The sequence below is a fragment of the Apus apus genome, chromosome 22, assembly GCF_020740795.1.
Source record: "Apus apus isolate bApuApu2 chromosome 22, bApuApu2.pri.cur, whole genome shotgun sequence".
Classification (NCBI taxonomy): Eukaryota; Metazoa; Chordata; class Aves; order Apodiformes; family Apodidae; genus Apus; species Apus apus.
Genome location: NC_067303.1, coordinates 3,750,261 through 3,771,598, shown reverse-complemented (window position 1 = coordinate 3,771,598; position 21,338 = coordinate 3,750,261). Strand labels below are relative to the sequence as shown.

At 45.2% G+C, this 21,338-nt stretch overlaps 1 protein-coding gene across 1 annotated transcript in view; it reads right to left on the bottom strand.

Annotated features, from left to right (window-relative positions):
• Nucleotides 1–17,294, bottom strand: part of CLMP (CXADR like membrane protein) — a 45,281-nt gene extending 27,987 nt beyond the window's left edge. Inside the window, exon 1 of the mRNA XM_051638662.1 lies at nt 17,158–17,294. Coding sequence (XP_051494622.1) covers nt 17,158–17,185 — 28 coding nt within the window. The 5' untranslated portion in view covers nt 17,186–17,294. The remainder of the gene's footprint in view (nt 1–17,157) is intronic.
• Between the last annotated feature and the right edge of the window lie 4,044 nt (nt 17,295–21,338).

The window sequence follows — 21,338 nt, the reverse complement described above, 5'->3', positions numbered from 1 at the left end:
GCCAAATTACTGCTTAGTAAGAGTTTACTTCTACTCCTGTTTTTCTGACTACAGAATTTGGTTAATTGAAGATGTCAGACATGTGGCTTGCTGTTATTTACATTAGGCTAAGCCCTCAGACAAGGATATATTTTGTTTAGATGCTGCACAGTGTAGTGAGTAACAAAGATAATTGTGATTCAGAGGCACAAAATTTGTGTATGAAAGAAGAGACAACAGGCAAGCTGGGAGTGATGAGGAAACTTACAGAAGGGGACTTGAGATTTAATCTTTATGTTATCAAGTGGCTGGGGAAAAACCACTTCTGGAGGCTTTATTGCAAAGCAACAGGGATGTGAACTCCTCCCAGAAATGCAAAGCCATTCAAGGGTTGCAAATTTAAAAGCCTGTACTTTGATTAAAGATCCTCTGGTTTTCTATGCTCTTTGGCAGAGACTGAAAAGCAGCAGAGAGCTGGGAAAAGAAACATATAATAAGAGGAACAAGCCAAGAACACCCTCTGTACCTACACACAGCCCTTGCTTGCTGTCTGCTGCTCTGGAAAGCAATTAAAGCACCTTTCCCTTGGTGCAACAATCAAATAGTTGCTGCACATCCAGAGAGCCAATTGCTTTTAAAGACTCAATTCATGCTGAAAAAACCTCTTGGTATAAACCAGGAAAAACTGATACATGAGCTTCTGTTTGTTGAGCTTTTCTTAAAAATAGTTGGAGTGGCTGACAAAGCCTCAAAACCCCATGAGTTCCTCAAAACAAAAGCAACTTTGTACATATCTTTAGAATAAACAAGACTAAGGGTGATTTAGGCCTCTATTCTAATATGAAATCAGATTGCTAAGAAAATATTTAAACAAAAAAACACAAAGATGTGGAAGGGACATGCACATGGTCATTTTTAGAGCCTCAAAACTGACTAGGCCCACTCATTATTAATGTAATGTACACTTGTCTACCCACATTTGCACTTGCCACCTCACTTGGTGGTAATGCACTGTGCAGCTCTGAGGAATTGCTGCAGCTTTACTTCAAAATGCATATTTTAAGCCCATAACAGTTCAATGGGACATGTTAAGTGCATTGTTCCATTAATCTTAGCAAATCAAGCCTCAATTCATGATACAATTGCAAGAATGACATTAAACCTTAATGCGTTTACAAAACCAGAGTAGATCAGTTGTGATCCTCCAAGTTTTTAGTCCATTTCAGTCCAACAGAGGCCACAGAACAGCAGCATGATGTGTGCACACTTTGACAGCTTGCAGCTCTTCCAGCACCTCTTCCCAAGAAGCAGCCTTGCTTGCTCCACTCAGACTGCTTCAGTCACTGAACTCCCTGATAGTTCCTCAAATCTTAGCTTCTGTTCTGCATTGGTCACAGTTTCAAGAGCTACCAGCTCTGGAAGATTCTATATTAGAGCCCTCTGAGAACAGTTATCTAATAAAGACAGCAAGGGCTGCCCTGATCCTGGGCTCCACCTGGGAAGAAGGTTTTGGATGAACCAGCCCTAGTTGTCAGTTGATGTCAAGACCCAGGGCTCAGAGTGTACAGAACTCCAGAAGTTTAATTATCTCCCTCTCTGCAGGGAATCAATCACAACACCCTGCCTCTTGGTCTGGGCAAAGTGTCTGTTTTTCATGTCACCCTCATGGCTTTCACCTGGACACACTGGGGCTCATCAAAACACACATTTCCTATACAAGGAAAGCAGGTAGAAGAGGAGGTGCCAAGAACTGCCAGACAGCACAGAGAGAGCCCTGTGTATCTGACAGCAAGCATAGCCCAGTCATCTCACTCTTAAACAACTCACATTCCTCCTCTGAGCTAAACTCTGCCTGCCTTGTCTCAACAAGCTGAAAAGCAGCCTGGTGCCAGGGGTTCAGGCAGGGACCTTTTCCCTGACCTGGACTGCAAGAGACTCTCCAGGCACAAGCTCCCAAGCAAAGCACCACATTCCAGTTGCTTACAGATTTCTTCTGTCCTGAACCAGTCAGAGAAGAAGAGTAAGGCTGGGAGGCTGCAGGGAGATGTGGGAGGACAGCTCTTTACAGGACTACCCCAGGCTACATGAAGCCCAGACTCCTCAAGCAGGTTCCCCAGCCACCACCAATCAGAGAAGACAGGCTGGATCACTTCTCAGTTACAGCAAACTCAGATTCACTGAGGTTCAACAGTTCAGACCTATACACTCAAGCCAGTGTCCATGCCTTTTATTTACAGCCTGATCTTGGCCATGAGCCATGGTTTTTAAAGTCTCAGTAAGCTGAAGCACACCTGAGGCAGGTGTCCTCCACAGACTGGGTTTCTTTCCCATAGCAAGCCAGGTACATCATGTCAGGGATGTGTATGTGCTAAATCCCAGCCTTGGCTCTGTGCACAGAGCTCTGCCATGCACTTAAAAGCCATTAGAAGACAGACCTGCAGTCACAGGGGGCTTGTAACAGAACAAGATACCTGCAGTACCACCAAAACCTGGCACATGGTCCTTTCCCACAGCCCAAGGACAGCAACAGCAGGACTTGAGTTTGGCATCCTTCAAACACACACCCACCTTTCCCTTCTGGGAAGGTGCAATCTCAGAGCAGACACCATGGTTTCTGAAACTGCCCTCACTGGTGGCTATTGACCCTTGGTGAGAAGACATCTGGTGTTGGAATATGACAGACTGGCAAAGGCATAAGATCCATTTTGCTCAGGAATGCACATTAAGAAATGGAGCATCAGCTACTAGAATATAAATTCAAAGTGCTTAACTCCCATTCAGGAAGACATTAGATATTTAGAGGGCTTCATCACAAGTTGCATTTGATTAACTTATTCAAGTTTATAGATACATAATTGTCCTTAGCAGCCTAATATTCAGCACTAAGTTGCCCCTATGAGCATGTGATGCCACATACTGTCAGTTATGGGGTTTCTTCCATCTGACACTGGACCACCCTGGAGTGAAGCAGCTTTTTCAGAAAAAATTGGTCTCATCTGGTCCAGTAATTCCTAACTCCTTATTTCCATGTTTGCTCTCAGGCAGAAGTCTGACTCACTGGCTGAATTTATCAAAGAAGTTAAATACTTCTTGGGTTACTGTAGTTTCCAAGGCATCTGTCAGTCTGATGCAACCGTGACAGCTCACAGAGCTGAATCAAGGGTGCAACTAAGTGTGGCAAACTTATGGGCCACCACAGGAAGGTTGGCTGAGTACATTAGCTATTTGCTGACTAGAAATATCAGGAAAAAATAGCCAGGAAAGAGTCCTTCTTTACCCTATGCATGAATTCCTCCCCTCAAACCAGCTCCTAGGAATAACTGGCAACAAGATAACAGGCTAAGTGTGTATCCTAACCCCTAATGTACCTCTTATTTTGTAACACAGGCTTATTAGATCTTGCACTGGCAATTAATAAGCCTGTTTGCTCTCTGGTTGCCATATCTGGAGTAAGAGGAGATATACACACCCCTCATTTACCTGTTACCAGTCTGAGTTTACCCTCCCAACCTCTGCCTTGTGGCTCTTCCACTCAAATGGAAAAGCTGCCGCCTCAGAGCACTGAAAATAGTTTATTATGTTTGCCTAGTAGAGGAGGGAAGAGCAATCCAACATCTCCATAGTGTAGATAAGAGCAGTTCATCAGCCCCAGACCACACAAAACTCCCCATCTGGACCTCATTAACATCTGCAAACAAACCCAAAGGGCCTGCCAGGCACCAGGGCTGAGCTGACACTGCTGCAGAGTAAGCAACAAATCAGATGTGCCCATTTGCAGGGTCCTGACTGGTATTCAGGGACCATTTGGGATGATTCTAGGTGCCAGCATGATCAGAGCAAGAATAACAGAGCAAGATTTATCATCTGGTTTGTGGTGGGGCCAGTTCCCTTGATCAGCCAGCTGCTTCTGGCATCCTTCAGGATAGAAGCTGCCGCTGGGGGGGATGGTGCAAGGGGAGGGGCATTGTCATGGGTTTGCACTGAAATGTTTTATTCAGGCTGTTTATCCTCAAAAGAACATTTTCCTTTTCAATTAAATTATCTGGATTCTGTTTATTCTAAACACAGGAGACAGGACTCAAGCATTTCCTCTTTTAGGAAGTGTGGTTGAATGGATTTCCTACAAAATTTATAAAGAATTGAAGTAAGGACTTGTATGACTCCTGAAGACTTCAAACTCTTCTGCCCTAAATGCTGGAAGAGCTGACTCTGTCAGAGCACAGTTACATCCCAGTGGCATGAAACAAGTACAGACAGCAGCTACAAGCTCTTTGAAAAGAGAAGGCTGATAAAAACCATAATCAAAGTAATTACCAATATTAGTTTTCTCTGAAGACCACAAACCACATTATAGAACGAGACATTTTGCTTTTTACAGATGGGGAAACTGAGGCTCCAATAAGACTTAAAAATCATCTACTGGCTTTACAGTTGAGCTGAGACAAATTCAGGAGCAACAGATCTGAACCTTCCCAGTGAAAAAAGTTTTCACTCCAGTGGAGTACAGAGTCAACACTGGAACTGGAAGCAAAAAATTACAGTCTTCCCATCCCTGCTCCTTAGACACAATTCTGACTCACTTGCTGTAAAGCTACTGCCCAGTCATATATGCCATTTCCCATGCATTAGACACTGTATTTCTTCCAGGAAGTCTATCTCCACCTGAAGAGTAAAAGAAATTGTCTTGCTCAGCCTTCCAGGAGACCTGGAAGCCAGACAACAAAGAGAGCTCCTCTGCCCATCACACCAGCCTGTTTCAACATTCATAGCACAACTCAGAACTCATGCAAGTCTGATGTTCCAGGATCTTTCATCTCTCATAACTGCCCAAGATATTTTGCCTGGCATCTACTCTGCATGTTCATATATTATGTACTACTTCTGGATCAGAGGGGAACAGAGAATATATGAACAGTGACTGCTATTTAAAACATCTGCAGTAATAACATTTATCTGTTACATCAAATCTTCCCCGTCTCTACAGTATGAGCGTAACTGAGGGTGGATGTTTATAAAGCATGTATAATCATTACCTGTTCAATTACTGTTGTTATAATGCTTGGCTGGCACTAAGTCCTGCCCATTGTGGGGCTCCACCAGCTCCCCATATGCAGAGAATTCTTAGTTTTAGTTCTCCATCATAATCAGCCCCTAATTTGATGCATGTTGGCTAAGGAGATATTTTTCCCCTTTCTTTCAGATTGTCAGTCTGCTTGCCACATCCTTGCTGAAGGGGATTCCTCACTTTAAGTCCTTCTCTTGGTAGGGCAGGATGGCCTCTTTTGGTTGAGGATGATATGCTCTGACAGTGCTGACACAGAAAAAGAAAACCCCAGAATGATTTAAAGCAACAAGCAGGGCTGTTCCCTCAAGATCAGGAATATATAACCACTACTCTTTCCTCCTTTAGCTCAAACCCAGTCTAACCCTGGCTAAACCTTCTCCAGAGACAGCAAGTCACATCCTTTAACAGCTCACACACCTGGTTTGCTGATAAGATGACCAATTTTTAGTAACCAGACCACCACACAGTCCCTTTCATGAACTAAAGCATTTCTGGCACAGGGTCACAACAGGAATTGTCCTGACTGGGACATTAAGGGATAAAAGGATGAAGAGACTTGGAGAGAAATACTCAATAAAAGCCAAGAATGTCACAAATATCCTAAATCCAGAGCAACTGGATCCCACTGCCAGGCAGATCCACACTGAAAGGGTACTAGAAGGTCTCTTCAAGAAGAGTATTGAACAAGAGCTTTGGAAAAACAAATTTCAGTGGATTTTTTCCTCCACTCTGCTTATACAGGTTAATCATCAGAAAATGAAGCAGCATTGAAATCAGCAGCAGGGATGGAAAAGCAGCATTGATTCCTCCCTGAAGAAGCTCCTTCCTTGCAGGAACATCAAATTATTTTCCCTACCAAGGGCTAAAGATGTTCTTGTGCCCAACTCACTACATCAGGTGCTTTCAATGGAGAGAGTTTCCACCTCATTATGACACTGGCAGAACCTTCAGACTTACAGCAAACATCCCAGACCCCATCACAGGCTTATGAAGCCCAACACAAGATGTTCAGAGTGACAAGAGCTTCAGCATGCTCAAAGCTTGTCTCATTGGAATGAAAGATGCCAGCAGCTATTGAAGTTGCTGTTTTCCTGGCTAGGGTAGGTTCTCCATGCACATGGTTGCACGGAAGGAAATACTGGGAGGACAACCTTGAGGACAGGGACTAAAGGAAAGCTGTAGCCAGAAGCAAACCATGGTGCACACGTGGGTTTTGCACCACAGGGAGAGGCTGCAAGGCTGCCCTGCAAGGAGCAGAGACAGGCAGGAGCTGCTCAGGAAGAGGCAAGTGCTACATGTGGCACATGTCACTGCAAAGTGATAAGAAGGATTTGCTTTTCTCCTCAGGGAAGTCAAACTTTGTCAAGCTAAAGGATGTGACCCTGCCCAGCACAGCCTCCACTAAGTGGTAGTTTCCAGGTATGTGGAAGTGCCCAGTGTAGCTGTTCCAGCAGGAGTGAAACACTTCTTGAGATGGGGGACAATCTGCCATAGCCCAGTGTCACCTTCTAGAAAACTAAGCATGTGTGACTTCTCAGTGCATTGGTTTCTGGGAAGAACAGAGCAGTCATCTTCTGTAGCCCTCAGAGAGGAGCAGCAAAGCTCACCAAGCTTGCTAGCACATGCTGCTTTGTGATCTGGGCAGGACAAGCCCCATTTACATGAACTGAACACATAAGTACTCAGCATCCCAGCTGAATGGTTGTTCAGATGCCCAAATACCCTGGACTCCCAGCTTCTCTGCCTCTCACTGCATGAGTTCATGCTCTAGGATGACACAGACAGATGCTAACCTGGTGCCTGGCTCATTCAGACAACGAGCAGGAGAATCCAGGATTAAGACACTACATTTCTAAGCAAGCTTTTAAGTCTGTGACATTGGAGGGAAGAGTGCAAACAGGCAAAGAACCAGCCCCTGCCTTAGAGCACTTAAACCCCAGAAAGTATGATCCTAAATACTTCCATCTGGTGCCATCAGGCCCAGTTGGTTCCACTCCCACTCTGGTTTTGCCTTTCCTCCTCTGCTGCTGCTTTGGCAGGAGAGGATACAGGGCAGGGAAAGATGTTTACTGACATTTTGAAAAAGAAACACTGCAACCTCCACTGCATTCAGTGCCTCTTACTAATGGGGATGTATTCATTGCTGTCCCACAATGGAAGCAACATGCCCAGGGCACTGGTAAATAGGAAAAGGATGCAAGCTCAAGTAATTAGAGGGAAAAGTATTGTGCAATGCTGGATCATTAGCTCCAGAGCAGAGGAGCTCTGAGTTCTGAACTTTCCTCCTACCAGGTCATATTGGGTCTGAATTAACTAACAGCTGCAGAAATGTCTGTGCACCCCAGGGGCAGCCTGGGGCTAAAGGGAAGGAGCTCTGACAAAGCCAGAGAGGCTGGGATCCATTTGCCACCCCGAGTGGCACTGATGGGAAGGCTCCCGAGCTGCAGCATTATCTCCACCCATTAAACGAGTCCCTGACATGTCTTAACAGACTCACTTTGGACCCGTGCAGCTCCGTTTCTACAGCTGTTCCAGAGCACTTCACAGGTCACCAGGGAAAAGCTGCTACATTTGAGTGCTCTTACACCTACCCTGCAGGACAGCAGCTGAGGCACAAAGCAAAGCAAACATCCCCAAACCTGTGAAGGCTGAGAGGACACCTGACAGCACATAGTTGGTGTGAACAAGCTCACATGGCCCCAGACTTGCATCTTCTGAAATACTGACCCTTTGTCACACTTGAAACAGACATTCAAAGCTAGCTCACACTTGAAAATGGAGCCTGAATATCTAAATCACTGGTCAGAATGGAATGTAGACATCCTGAACACTGCTTTGACCAGAAGAACATGCAATAGCTTAAAATCCCCATCTAAGAAAGCAATTTAAAAAAAAAATCACCATGTCTGTCCACACAAAAGCTGTGCTTTGATTTGAAATTCCTTTTGTCTCCAAGCAGGAGCTCAAAACAATGGAAATAAAGAAGGGTTTTGCCCACAGCACAGACCACATTGGAACAAGGCAAAGCTGCACTGTGGAAGCATCCATCAAGTTTGGGTGGATTCAGTAAAACAGTTCCTCATGGGAAATGCTGAAGCCTGGAGGGGATTAGCACCAGGGTCCCTGCAAGTGCCAGCTCAGTCACACTGTGACTGGTGCCTGCAGTGGAATCAACCTTCTCCAAGCATTGAAACAGAAAATGCCACAAAGACCAGAGCTGACAACAAGGAATACTTTGAAAGTCTTGAAACAAGACTAATGCCAATTTGCTCAACTGGAATTGAGTTTCCCAGCTTTGACAACATGTATGTGGTCTGCCCTGTGCTCCAGTGGCAAATCATGCCCAGTGTTTGTGTTACAGCTACAAAAAGACCAGTCTTTCCTGAAAGGAAAGCAGATGAAACTGGCCCAGGCAGCTCTTGATGACATCCAACCCCACACAGCCCAGAAGAAACACAGGAAAATAAGGACCACCACCACTGGAGGAACAACCACAGGGGATTTATGGCCCCAAGAATGAGCAGAACTTCAGCCAGATCACTGCTACAGATCCCTCCCAATTTAAAAGCAGAGGGTTGTGGATCCTCAGTCACCACACAGAGCAAAGTATAGATTTGCTATTGCTTTTGAAACCTGCCCAGGTCCAGCATGCAGCTCCCAGTGCAAACTGACTGGTGCTCCTAAATGCCTGGCTCCTAACAGAGCAGGTGCTGCTCATTGTCTTAGTATGATGGGGAACAGTTTTCCCTGGTGTTTCCAGAGCCCTGATCTTAGCTCAGGCCTTTAAGAGCTGCTCTAAAGCAAATCAAACCAGCAGTTGTTAAAAACCCCCACACTCTGCAGGCCAAACTCCACTCCCAGCCCAGTGCAGAACAACTAAGGAAATTAAAGGCTTCACAGTGTGATTGGAAGCTGGGACCCCATTTTAAGGCTGTTTTTACACTTGAGCAGTCTGGAGTAATGCAGAGACATCTGAAAGTCAGGCAGTGCTCTGGCTTCCCTTGGCAAGCCTGTGTCACTTCACTTTTTGAAGGATAAACTATCTCACAGATAAGACACACTGCACCAGATTCTTCACTTCACGTACCCAGAAGTCAGGCTCCTTTCCCATTTTGAACACACTAAGCTGTTTGCTCTCCATGAGCAAGACTTCTGCATCCTCATGTCTTGCAAGACCCACAGAGCTTCCAGTGGACATCCACTCAACCTGCATTTTTCTGCACTGAAATGAGTCCTCATGCCAGTTAATGCCTGGGGAAAATGAAGCCATTTCCTTTAATATTACCCAAACAAGGCAAGATCTGCAGCAGAATTCCCAGCACCCTGCCAGACACTGAGCTAGAGTCTCACTTCAGCAGATTTGCTCTGGGATAACCCTACCAACAGCAGAATCCCAAGTCTGGCTCTATTCTTTTTCATTGCAGAGGTTTGATAAACGGTCCTTTGTTCAGAGAAAAAAAAAGCCCTGATGTTGGAAAACGTGGCTCCTTTTTCCTCTTGTCCCTGGAATTGTGATTGGAAATAATTGGAAGTGTCACTGGAAGTAATCAGAAGTGACAGTCCCTGGGCTATAAGGCTTTTGCTTCAAGTCTAACGATCCCCCTGCAAAACAAAACCTAAATTTAAACAATGAAGTCATAAAATGATTTGCCTTCAAGGTTGAAAACCCTGCAATATTTAAAAAAAAAAAGTGCCTGAGTGTTTTGGTTCAATATTCAAGGCTTGCTGTGTTATATGAAAGACTTTCCCCCTGCACACAAAAAAATCACTCCTGGCACTCTGCAGCCCTAACTTACAGATAAAGGGTCATGTCTATATTAAACCTTTCTATGGCCTTTAAAATCTTATCAAAATTTTAAACAAAAAAATAGAATAAATAAGTCTGAAGTGCAAGACTCAGCATGGATCTCAAATATTCCAAATATTGGACAAACCACCTAATTCTGATCTTGGAGGCAGAAAGGGAAGGAAATGGAGCCACTTTTCATACTCCAGTTCTGGAAAGGCCTCTAGCTTGTACTAAATGCCATCCCAGGCACAGAGGGAAAGGCAGGAACTTGCAGCCTAAAAAGCCAAAGAGGAAAAGGTGCAAGGCAACAGGAAAAGCTCTACAGAGGTACCAACATGGCTTGCCAAGATCTAGAACAGAGCAGGGAAATTCATCCAGATTTCCAGCCCATGACTGGCCTCTCCAACACTTCCTGGGCTGTTGCTTTTTTTTGTTCTACCTTCAGACACTCCAGCCAAGTGCACCCTTGCAAAAACAGCCTCTGAGGAGCACTTCCCCTGACAGTGCAGCACTGGCAGTTACTGTGTGACTGCTGCTAGTTAAAAATCAGCAGCAGTTCAATTCAGAGTGAATGCTAGTGCACATACATGAAGACAAACATACAAATACTCCCCTTTCTCCAAAGCCAGGGAAGGCAGGGGACTCCCAGGTGCCCTGCAGTGGAGCTGGCTTCCAGGTTCTGCTCTGCCAACCAACTCAGCACAACTGACACTAACTACAGGTGATGACTCCACATGTGTTAGCAGGAAGACTGGGCTTCCCTCTTTCATATGCAAAACAGACTAATTCAAGAACTAAACCGTCCAAATTTTCCTTTTTGAGGGTTCTTCTGGCAGTCACTCACACCATGAGGGGAGTTCCTCAGCACATTGGTACTCAAAAGCCATTAATGCTTATCAAATATTGTTACAAAGTAAGAAGTCAAGCCTTCCCACTGTTTAGAAGTCATCCCTCCAAACTGCAACTCCAGGTCCTCAGCTTGATAAATGGAGGCTGATGGATTCAGCTGGTTGTCAGTGATCTGCTCATCACTGTTTCTACCCATATTTGAGGACAATATTACAAGGAAAATGGCCTCATACGATACCTGCAACATTTCTAGCAAGGTACCACACCTGCCTTTAGGCAGCATACACCCTCCTGTGCCTCAGCTTCCTCCCCTGGGATGGGCTTTTTATCCTTCTCTACCCAATATGGCCCTGCCAGACCAAGTTCCCCAAAGCTTCAGAGGATTCTGACCCTTCCCACAAACCTACACAAGCAGCAGTGCAGTGACAGACCCAATGCAGCCCCAACCACCACTTGCCTCTGACTGTGCACGCTCCATTTCAAACTCCTGTTTCCAGGAGAGCAGCCTCTCTCACACCACTGCATATCACAGACATAACATTTTCACTGACCTTTTCCTACCAAAGGCAATTAAACTGCAGGCATCAGGCTGAACTCCAACCTTTCTACCTCATCAGTTGGTAACAAGTCACAAACACTAGGGCTTCACCCTCGTTTTCCAGCCATAAAAACAGACACCAGCTACAAAGGAGAAGAGACAAACTGGAAGTGTTCTGCACTGTATATTGATTCTGGGAGGACAAATTCTGACACCACAAATCTAGGTCTGGCCCATTAAGAGAAATGCTGAGTTACAACAAGTCCCTTTTTAAGCTACCAAGTGCTTTCCTGGAGAAGGTGAAGCAGCAGGTGAGGACAGGACCTGTTTCATGATCAATGCATCTCACAGTTGCTCAGCCCTCTTTGCAATTTGTTGCAAAAACAATGAGGTGGAGCTGTCTAATGCATCACATGAAGAAATCAAGGTACCAAAAAAAGGGTGTGAGAAAAGCCTGGCTTTGCTTTGGCAGAACAGCACCCATCCTCCTCACATTGCTCCCTCGCTCTCTGTAGTCCTTGGTGACCTTCTGGGCAGAAGGACCAGCTTTATTTTGGGTTGCTAACCCACTGCTGGAGCTCCCAGTCACTGCTGCATACACCCTGTGTTCTGCCCAGGGCAAACATGGCTCAGGGCAAGGTTTGAGCCCCTGGCTGGCAGAGGAGGAGTGTTATTTATTCCCCTCAGGAATACTGAAGCAGCAGATTCAAGGCAGAACAGAGTCTAAGAGATGAAGATAGAAACTCACCCTCCCCTCTTCTGTTGATTTTCCATCACTTCACACATTTTCCATTGTTGTGCTTCCTGCACAGCCAGTTCTGCATCCTCCACTCTCCTGTCATTTGAGTCTCTATTCACAGACCTCAGTGACCTGGCTTCACCCTTGGCTTTTTGCTGGGCTGCTTTTGTAAACTAACCATTTCTATAAACAGATGCAACAGCTTTAGGGAAAAAAAAAATATATATAGACCCATTCATCTTTTAGACAGGGCACCACCAAGGTCCTGCTGCACCCAAAGTAGCCTCTTGTGACACTTCAGTGCACACAAAACATGCACAATATTGTGTGCACATTAGCCAGGCTTTCTCTGCAAGTGCCTGAGATATATTAGATGCACAAGCAATGCTGAGTGTCTTGGCTCAACACAGGGGACTGAGCTAGAAATATGAAGTTTAGTTTAAGGCTTTGGGGACTATTTTTGAAGAGAAGAGGCCCCGAAAGCAGCTTGCAGCACCCTGCTGGATTTGTACTAGACACTTGCAGCCATTTAGCCCAGTGCAGCAAGCACACAGAATGTTTTAATTATACCCAAGACTGTCAGTGACTGCTCCATTTCTTCTCAGGCAGTTCCCCAAAATCTCTAACAAATCCCAGATTGCACTCTGCTCTAAGGTTCCTACAAAGCCCTGTATTTGGCTTGAGGAAGACAGGGGCATTTGTTGTGATCTAGAGGATAAACATCAAGATATCCCCAAGCCAGTTGTGCAATGACATTTCTGGGAAGCTTGTGCTGCCCTTGCAAAAACACATCCCTCTGAAGTGGGCCAGAGTACCCCACAGACAGACCACTAATTCTACATGGAGGAGACAAGGTTCAGGGTGGGCACAAAGGCAAAACACCACTTTTCCATGGGAAATTCAGAAGAGCTGCCTCCCAACCAGCTCTGTTTCCCATGAAATTCATTTACCCGCAGTATTTCAACTCAACTTTGCTGCTGCTTTCCCCTCACTCTGCAAGGTTACTTTTTCTTATTTTCACCCCTCATCTTAAAGAAAAAAGATAAACATAAGCCCCAAATAAACTTTCGATGCTAAAAATCCAAGCTACTTCATAAAACAAACTACTAGAGGAAAATAGGCCACTTCTTGTCAAGTGTCTTGACAGGAAATACTTGATGCAAAGCATTGCTGGCTTTAGAAGAATTTTAGTGTCTCACAAGGAGTGTTAACCCTGATATCCTGCCAGATAGCAACTCACTTAATTATGTCTAGCTCCTTTGAATTCCCCCTGGAGTGCCAAATGGATACACTGCTTTTTCTTGCTCCTTTCCCTTAGGTATTCCCAAAGTAGTGTTCTATTAAAGAGCTCTTTCCCCTGTCCTAGAACTAAATTCACACCACTGTAACAGGCTGAATCTTGCCCAGGCTTGATGTTTTGTTGACTGGTTTTAGAGATTTCATGACAGAAATGAGTTGTCAACTGTATGAAGCTGTCCTTGGGAGAAGAGGTGAAACACACAGGGCAAAACCTTCAACCCACCAAGCTTCTAAGTCCACCGTGAAACAAACAGGCAAAGGCAACAGAGAAGGAGCCATGAGAAAACTAGGAAATAGCAAGTGTGTTATATACTGCTAGTTAGCACCAAGAAATTTGGGAAACACCTGGAAAATGAACAGAAATAAATTCACCAGTTTAGATTTCAGGTTGCTTAAAACAGTCTCCCTGGCTTTTTACTTGCTTCAGGCAGAATCATTCCATTAACATGTAAAACTTCCCAGTAACCTCACTGGGAGCAGGAGTGCTGGTTTCCTTCAAACACCACATTAGGTCTTGGCTTTGCTGGAGCACCAGAAGGGTTCCAGGAGCAGGATCTCAAGGAGATGCAGTAGGACACACTGCAGGTTGCCTGTGCTCTCCCAGCAGGAGAGAAGGGCAGAGTCAGTATCCTGAGCACAGCCCCAGGCTGCCCTGCCACTGCTGAATGCTGCAGAGCTGCTCCCAGATCATCATTTCAGATTTTCAAGCTAGAAGTCTGGTGACTACCTAGGCAACTGCATCCTGTCAGACCTGATTGCTCATGCCAACATCAGGCACTGGGGGGGATCTGCACCATAACCTTTTTCCCAGTGCAGTGAGACAATCAGAGCCTTGGTGTTTGATGCAGCAAGTGCATCCCCCTGGGACAGGCTGTAACAGAGACACTGACCTCCCAGCTTGGAGGGCAGAGCTCAGCTCCATCAGTATAAAAACTACTTCTGCTGTTAGAGCTGCACCCACTCCAACAACATCACCCCTGTATAACTTACTGATGGTGACACTGAACACATCTTGGACAATCACGAGCCAGACTTGGTGTGCATTGTGGTGAGCAGCCCCTGACACTGCTGTCCAGGTTTCCTGCCAACAGCAGGACACCAGAAAGGTGTAGGACTGATCTGCCTGCACACACCTACTGCCTTGGATCTTGAACCCTTCAGTTGCTGAAGGGCAGAGCACACACCAGGCAACCAGTGAAGGCAAAGCATGTAACACCCATGTCAAAGCCAGGGATACACACATTAACCATCTGAACATATTTGATTACAAAAAAAAGTGTTGGCTTGGAGGGCAGTGAGAAAAGCAAAGGAAGCTCCCAGTACCTAAAAATTTGAAGCAATTCAGAAAAACATTTAAATGAAAGCTTTTGCTACTTTCTTACTGGCTGAGAAAGGCAACATCCTATGATGAAGTTTTTACACTCAGAAGAGAAAAATCACAGCTATTTCCCTTGGAAATTTCCATTTTGGTTTTTAAGTGTGTAGTGTGTTACACAAGGAGATTGAAACAACTCTGACCAGCTGTGGACTGAGCTGAGAATCAGATGCAAGCTTGTGTGTGACATCACCTTCCACTCCTCACTCCTTCCTGCTTCATCCACTCAGCCTTTATTAGCAAGACTTAATCATGCTCTTGTCCACACCTAAGAAAATCTTTCAACTTGTTTTAAAAGTATCCTCCAAATCAATTGGCTCCTGCTTCCTGGATCCTCACACAGCTTTTCACTTGCCCCAGAGAAGTAAATAGTGTAAGAGACAGACTGTTTATATTAGCCATGCTATTAGTATGTTTAATACTGAAAACCCAAACCAGGCAATCTTCAAGTTCGCTTGGCTCTCTCATCTTTTTTCCACACTAGTTTTTCAGCAAGAAAAGCCAGCCATCATTGGCACTTATCCCTTTTACTGCAGAATAAGAAGTTACATTTTCTCTACCTAGCAAATAAGGCTCCCAAGCTTCAAGATGATTTAAGAACAGGGAACCACAACACTTCCTTACTTTTCCCTAGAACATACTGCTACTAGACACAGAGCAGAAAGACCAAGTTATCTGTTGACAAAGCAGGTAAAGCACAGGCAAGACAAGGGGCAGCTGTACAGCTGATGTTGTACCAGGAAACCAACCATTCCAGATTTTGCTGTGAGCTTTGGGAAGCTGCTTATCCTCCCTCACTTGTGCCTGGACAATTCACACAGAGGCTGAGAAATTTGACTTGTAGGTGAGGGCAGGGACTCTTGTTTTGTGTGTTACCAGCATGGTAGAGATGATGCCAAAGACTAAGACTAACTATGATAAACATGTTTTACAGATAAAAGTAGCACTGTTTATGCAAAGTTAAATTGTCAGGACATTACAGCCCAAAGCACCTTTTCTCTGGCAACAACTTGCTCCTTTTAGCTCCACCCCTTCAACATACAGGAATATTAAGCAGCTGAACAGGGTGGGTTGATCAGCTGCAGTTTCCCCTTTGTCTCCATCAGCAAGGCAAGCAATATACCTCTATCTCCTGACTTATCTCCTGATTTTCTTTCTTGGCAACTTCTTCAGGGCTGACCCAGCCCAGACACCCCTGTCAGAAGCCTAGCTGCTCATCCCAACCTTGCTGCCTCACCTCCTGGTGTTTTCTTCAAACATCTTGAGGCACCAGCAGCCAAGGCAGATGAGCAGGGGAGACAAAGAGCCACCTGCACTCCCCTGCAGATTCTGTAACATGCTCAAGCACTCACCACACTCCTACAGATAAAACCTTTGCTAGCAGCAATCCCTCCAGCAAAAACCTTTTTCTACCATATATTCAGCAGCTCTACAAATGCTGCCTCTTTCAGATATCTAGAAATCTGTCTAGCCCATGTTCCTCACCTGTGAAACTTAAGGAACAAGGCTGTCCCCTGCAGCTTCACTTCATATCAGTTCAAAAACTGTTCTACCCACATCAGACCACTACCCTGTGGGGCTCAACTCTTCCCAGGGAATCAAGGACCAGCTTGCTTTCTCTCACCTGTACCCAGGTTTCTAGAGGAGATGAGGACCCAGACACCACAGCTTTTGCCCAACCATACCAGATTTCAAAGCTGTCTGCCTGTCAGCACAACCTAGTGAGCAGGACAGAGACAGAAGCTCACTCATCACATTATGGTGTCTCTGCAGATGCAAAAACCTTGGCTGCTTCTGATTTAGTCTTGTGGGCAAGTCCCCTCAAAGACCTCCGGGCTGCAAACTCTTTTCTCCACAGGCTACAGCTTGAACAAAACTGTTCCCTTCAGCCTTCACTCTCCCCTTCCTTTGATGTCTCTTTCCCATTCTCTGCTCCTCTCTTCTCCACTCTCAATCTCTACTTCTTTCCCTTCTTCCAGCAGCCCTTTCTTCCCACTTCTTGCCTTCCCCCTTTATGCCCCTTCTCTCATCCCTTTCCTCCCCAACTCCTCCCTCTTGCACTTCAACACATCTGTTTCTAATCTTAGAGGCATCAGTTGGAAACAATGCCTTTTTCTTTTCAAAGCTGAAGGTTAAATGCCCAAGCAAATCAAAACAGTTAAACAAATTCAACACTATTCCCCAAAACAAAGACATTTTGTTCACCTTGTTTTGCCAAAGAGGTTCAAGCCCCTCTCTAGTTCATTGCTTAAAAGCACTGCTCTCTAAGCAAGAAACATACATTTCAAAAGGAGTCTGCTTAAATATCTGGATTAATTTTTTACAAGTGGTGTTAAAACATCTCTGGGTATCTATCTAACAAATTAAACAACAAGAAAAACAGAACACAAACACTGAAACTGGAGTTTACCATAAAAGTTTTTCTTCCCATATCCCTTTCTCATCAGAAATGAAGCTCAGTCCCGAAGAGAGGACGCTTGGAAGTTGGATGAAAAGCACTAAACAAAGCCAAAAAGCAACCTACCTAAAAAGAGAATTGAAAGAGCAGACATTCCGTCTCCAAGCAAGAGGGACTTTTCCTCCCTTTTTCTTCCTTTCTCCCAGGAACAGCAGGCAGACCTGCACAGGACTCAAAGGAACGCCTCTGGAATGCACCGAGTGTAATTGCATCCATGTGCCAGAAAAATAACCAACTTCACTCTTTCTTCCCTTCTGCTCTTCATCTCCTTGTCCTTATTCCATCCGGATTCGGTGGCGGTTCTTGGATACCTGCAGCTGGTCATTCAGGCCCTGGAGTTGCTAGAGAAGAGGAGACAGGCAGGGCAGAAAGGAGTCCAGATCTACGGCAGCATAGAAGAATTTTGCTTGTCTGAAAAGGAGAGAAGCAGGGGAAAACACTGTGCTCAATGTTCACCACATGGCTGCCTCCCAGAAGAGCCCCTCCCTGCCATCAGCTGGGATTAATAGTGAAGACCAGTCATGTGGGTGAGGTAGAGCTCATTTCTAGCAAAAAACCCAGATATTTACTTTTGAAGGAGAAGCAGGAGGATTTCTCTGGTGTCCAAACAGTTAAGTTCGGAGGCAGCAAAAATCCAGCATGGAAAAAAAAAATCAGATTCATCACTCAAGGGCTGGAGAGACTCTCGGAAAAGAAGCACACATGCTCTGCAGAATGATAAACACACTCACATGTATACATTAGCTTTATTCCCTTTCATAGCTAGTAAACTGCAGAAATAAAGCTTTTAGTCTTACTGCAGTATTTTCTCATTTTGCTTCATTGTTTTGACTTTGTAGGAGAGGAAAAGATTCCTAAAAATCGATTTAATTCTGCATTTTGTGTCTTCACTGATTAAAAAGCCAAACAGAGCAGACACTGGGTGTCAATGTTTAATGACTGCTTGGGATGCAACTTGTAACTCCTTCCCAAAAGCCATTTTAAGTCAGCCTGAGACATCTTCACAACCTGTGTTCAGCTTCACTCTAGTGCAGGCAGCAACTTAAAAAATGCTCAGATGCCCCATTCCAATTCTGCCATCACAGCAATGAAGACAAAGCTCTCAGTTTCTGTAAGACTCAAACATGGTGGAGAGAAGTGTTCACAGGAGATGAGTTGGACCATCTACTGAATCAGCCAGAATTAAAGCTCTTCTGCTCTTTAACAAAACACACAAACGATGCTGCTCACAGCAAGGCCATGGGGACAGTGACAATTCACAAGCCTGAGTGTACACAACTGCTCTGCTGCACTAGCACATACACAAGTCCTGCTTACATCTGGATGTCCATGTGCCCCCAGACAGACCTGCTTTTCAGAAGAGCAAAGCACTCTCAGCTTGGGCATAAATAGAGGAACACTGCTCACCTAAAACTCTACACTGGCTTTAGAACCACCCAAGAAGCTGAGTAAGTGACTATTCTGTGCTGACCTGGGTGCTGCCACAGCTTTACAGGTACCAGGACCCCAGCTGAGTAGTTTTTATTTGCTGAAATGCTTCTACTTCAGCAGCAACTGCCTGTTTTTCTAAAAAAAAACCAGCCATACTCAAAAAAAAGTCCATCGTACACAGCTGTCTGCAAATCAAAAAGTTTACCCATCTTGTGCAACCTGGGGTCAAGGGCAAGATTTGGGAGACAAAAACCCCTTTCCTTTAGGAATACTCCTGGAAGTATTTAGGAGAGACAAACAGTCCATGTGCCAGGCTGCCAACCTGGGGTTTGAGACCTCAGGCTCTAGTTTCAGGGTCTTCAGCTCCTGGGAATCCCCACCCACATGTAGTTTCTTTACACCTCCCTTGTACAATCAGGGACATCACCCTGCTCCTCCTCTTCAGGGATGAAGATAAAAGCAGCAGCCTTGATGAAGTGAGCAGTGAGGGACCCTTGGCTTAGAAACTCTGCTGGAATTCAGTGCCTTAGCTCTTTGTTCAAGTACAGGCTGTTCAAGAATTCACTAGAAGACAAGAAGCAACTACGTGGGACAAAATCAGATCCTAGATTCAGGAAGATCCCAGAGGGCAATTAACAGATAAATGTTATCTTTCTGCATCCCATTTTATTAAAGTTTCATTTGCTCCTCCCAACCTCAGAGGGAAACAAAAGCAGCCTTTAGTCCCACCTCTCCAAAACAGCTGTTCTCTGTACAACTGAAAAAGATTTAAACAGCATATTCAACTAAGATAGACTGAAGATTCAAACCCCACCATTATCAAGTCAATATAACAGTGTCCACACTGTGTACATCCCATCTCCCCAGATCATAAGAGCCAATTCCTTCAGAACTTTTCCCACACACACTTGACAAAACAGGCTGCTGGGTTTCAAACAGTTCAGTGGATCTGAGAGAACATCATTGATTTTCAGTGCAGGACAGAAATCAATGGAGAAAAATGCATTTAATCCCTTCCCCCACTCTTTGGAAGCCAAGCAGCACTGAGCTTGTCTCTCTGCATTACCAGTCTGACAGAAGATGTCCCAAGCTGTGCTGTAAATACCCACCATGCTGCTTTAATAGATTCAATGCATCAGAAACCAAGACAGAGAAGCCCTGTCACTCCCTGCCCGGCTTCCAAGGAAAGCTGCAGGGCTGGGATGCTTGAGGAACATTGGCAGAGGAGGTGTGGGGGGTGTGTGGAATGAGTGGGGAGGCCATGCATGCAAAATCTCCTCTTTATTATCTCAGACAAGCCGTTCACAGCCCCTTCTCACATTCCATTGAGTCCCTGCAGGGAGCTCCTCAAGAGCAAGGTACTTGGGGTTGGTGGGATTCTCCCTCTGGTGTTCATACCTATTATGGCACTTGTCTGCAGAACAGCTCCAGGCACAGGCTGGGAAGCACTGGTGCAGGTACATATAAGGGCACCCAGGCCACTCACAGCAGCGCATCTTCTCCAGATCTTTGCTGATTGGGTTTGGGGCAAGAGGTCCTAGCTGCAGCACAGTGTTTCTCCAGAAAGGAGAGATTCCTCTAGCAGGCTGGGAGTGCCTTCACCTGGCACTATTCACTGCTAGCCCAGCACAGGAGAGAGATCATGGGCTTCTCAGCAGGGAGAAGAGAGAATTAGGGAAACTGATGTTGGATACAAGCATGAAGGAAAAGAGTTTAATAAGAAAGCTTCACAGCCTGAGTTGGGCTTTCAGGGTTCCTGTACTGCTGCTGACAAACCCCGACTGTCATGAGTAGGTGCAGGTTAAAGCAGCTGTATACAAACAGCTGTAGAAACCCTTGTGGACTACAAACCAGTTTTTTTGTGGTCTGCCCTGGTACTATCTCAGTTTCAACCCCTTTCACATTTGCATAAGTAACCCCTTGCAGGAAAACACACTCCCTCAAACCCATATGCCTCAGGAGCCTGCCCAGCCCTTACTGGCTTGTTCCCACACCTCAGCTTGTGTGTGTGTGTGTGGAGGATCCTTCCTCTAAATCCAATTTTTACCAGGTTATTCCTTTCACCTTGCCCATCTTGCTCCAGGGAAGCAGCTCCTTGAGCTGCAGCTGCCTCCCATTGCTGCAGAGCTGCACACTTACCTTCCCAACACCCCATAGTGCTGCACATGCCTGGCAAAAGCAGCTCCAACAGCCCCATCACCCAAAGCACATCCAGAAACCATGATTTTCTTTCAGAACTGTTATTGTACAGCAGCAACACATTTCTTGCTGTTCAGCTACCATCTTGTGTTGCATCTTATTGTCTGTTCTCTGAAACCTCCAGTACAAGCTTGTCTCACCCAGTATAAATGACTCAGGTAGTTTATTGACACAGGCAGCAGAAGAACAGGCTTCACCCACCAGGAGAGCACTTGGAATCTCTTGAGCAAATCCACACTCTGTTCAGCTTTCATCTGTGCAACTAACAACAAGGGCAAGGCAAACCACACAAGCAAGCCCTTCTCTCAACAAGCAAACTCCAAAGAGACACCACAAGTTATTAGGATAGAAAAGAAAACCCTTCATACAGATTTCTTTTCACAGGAAGCACTGGTGGAAAGGTTGCTTCATACTACATTAGGAATCAGTGACTTACAAACTAGTTATTGTTTAAGAAGCTCTCATTTCTCAAGGAGACTTCAATAATTGATAATAAGAGCACTATTAGCTCTTTAATATTAGTGAGAAGTCTCACTTGAACAAGCTTTAGCACTCTCACTGTCAGTAAAAGTATCTCAGAAAAGAGCAACTAAAAAGCTCCAGCAATTACATCCACA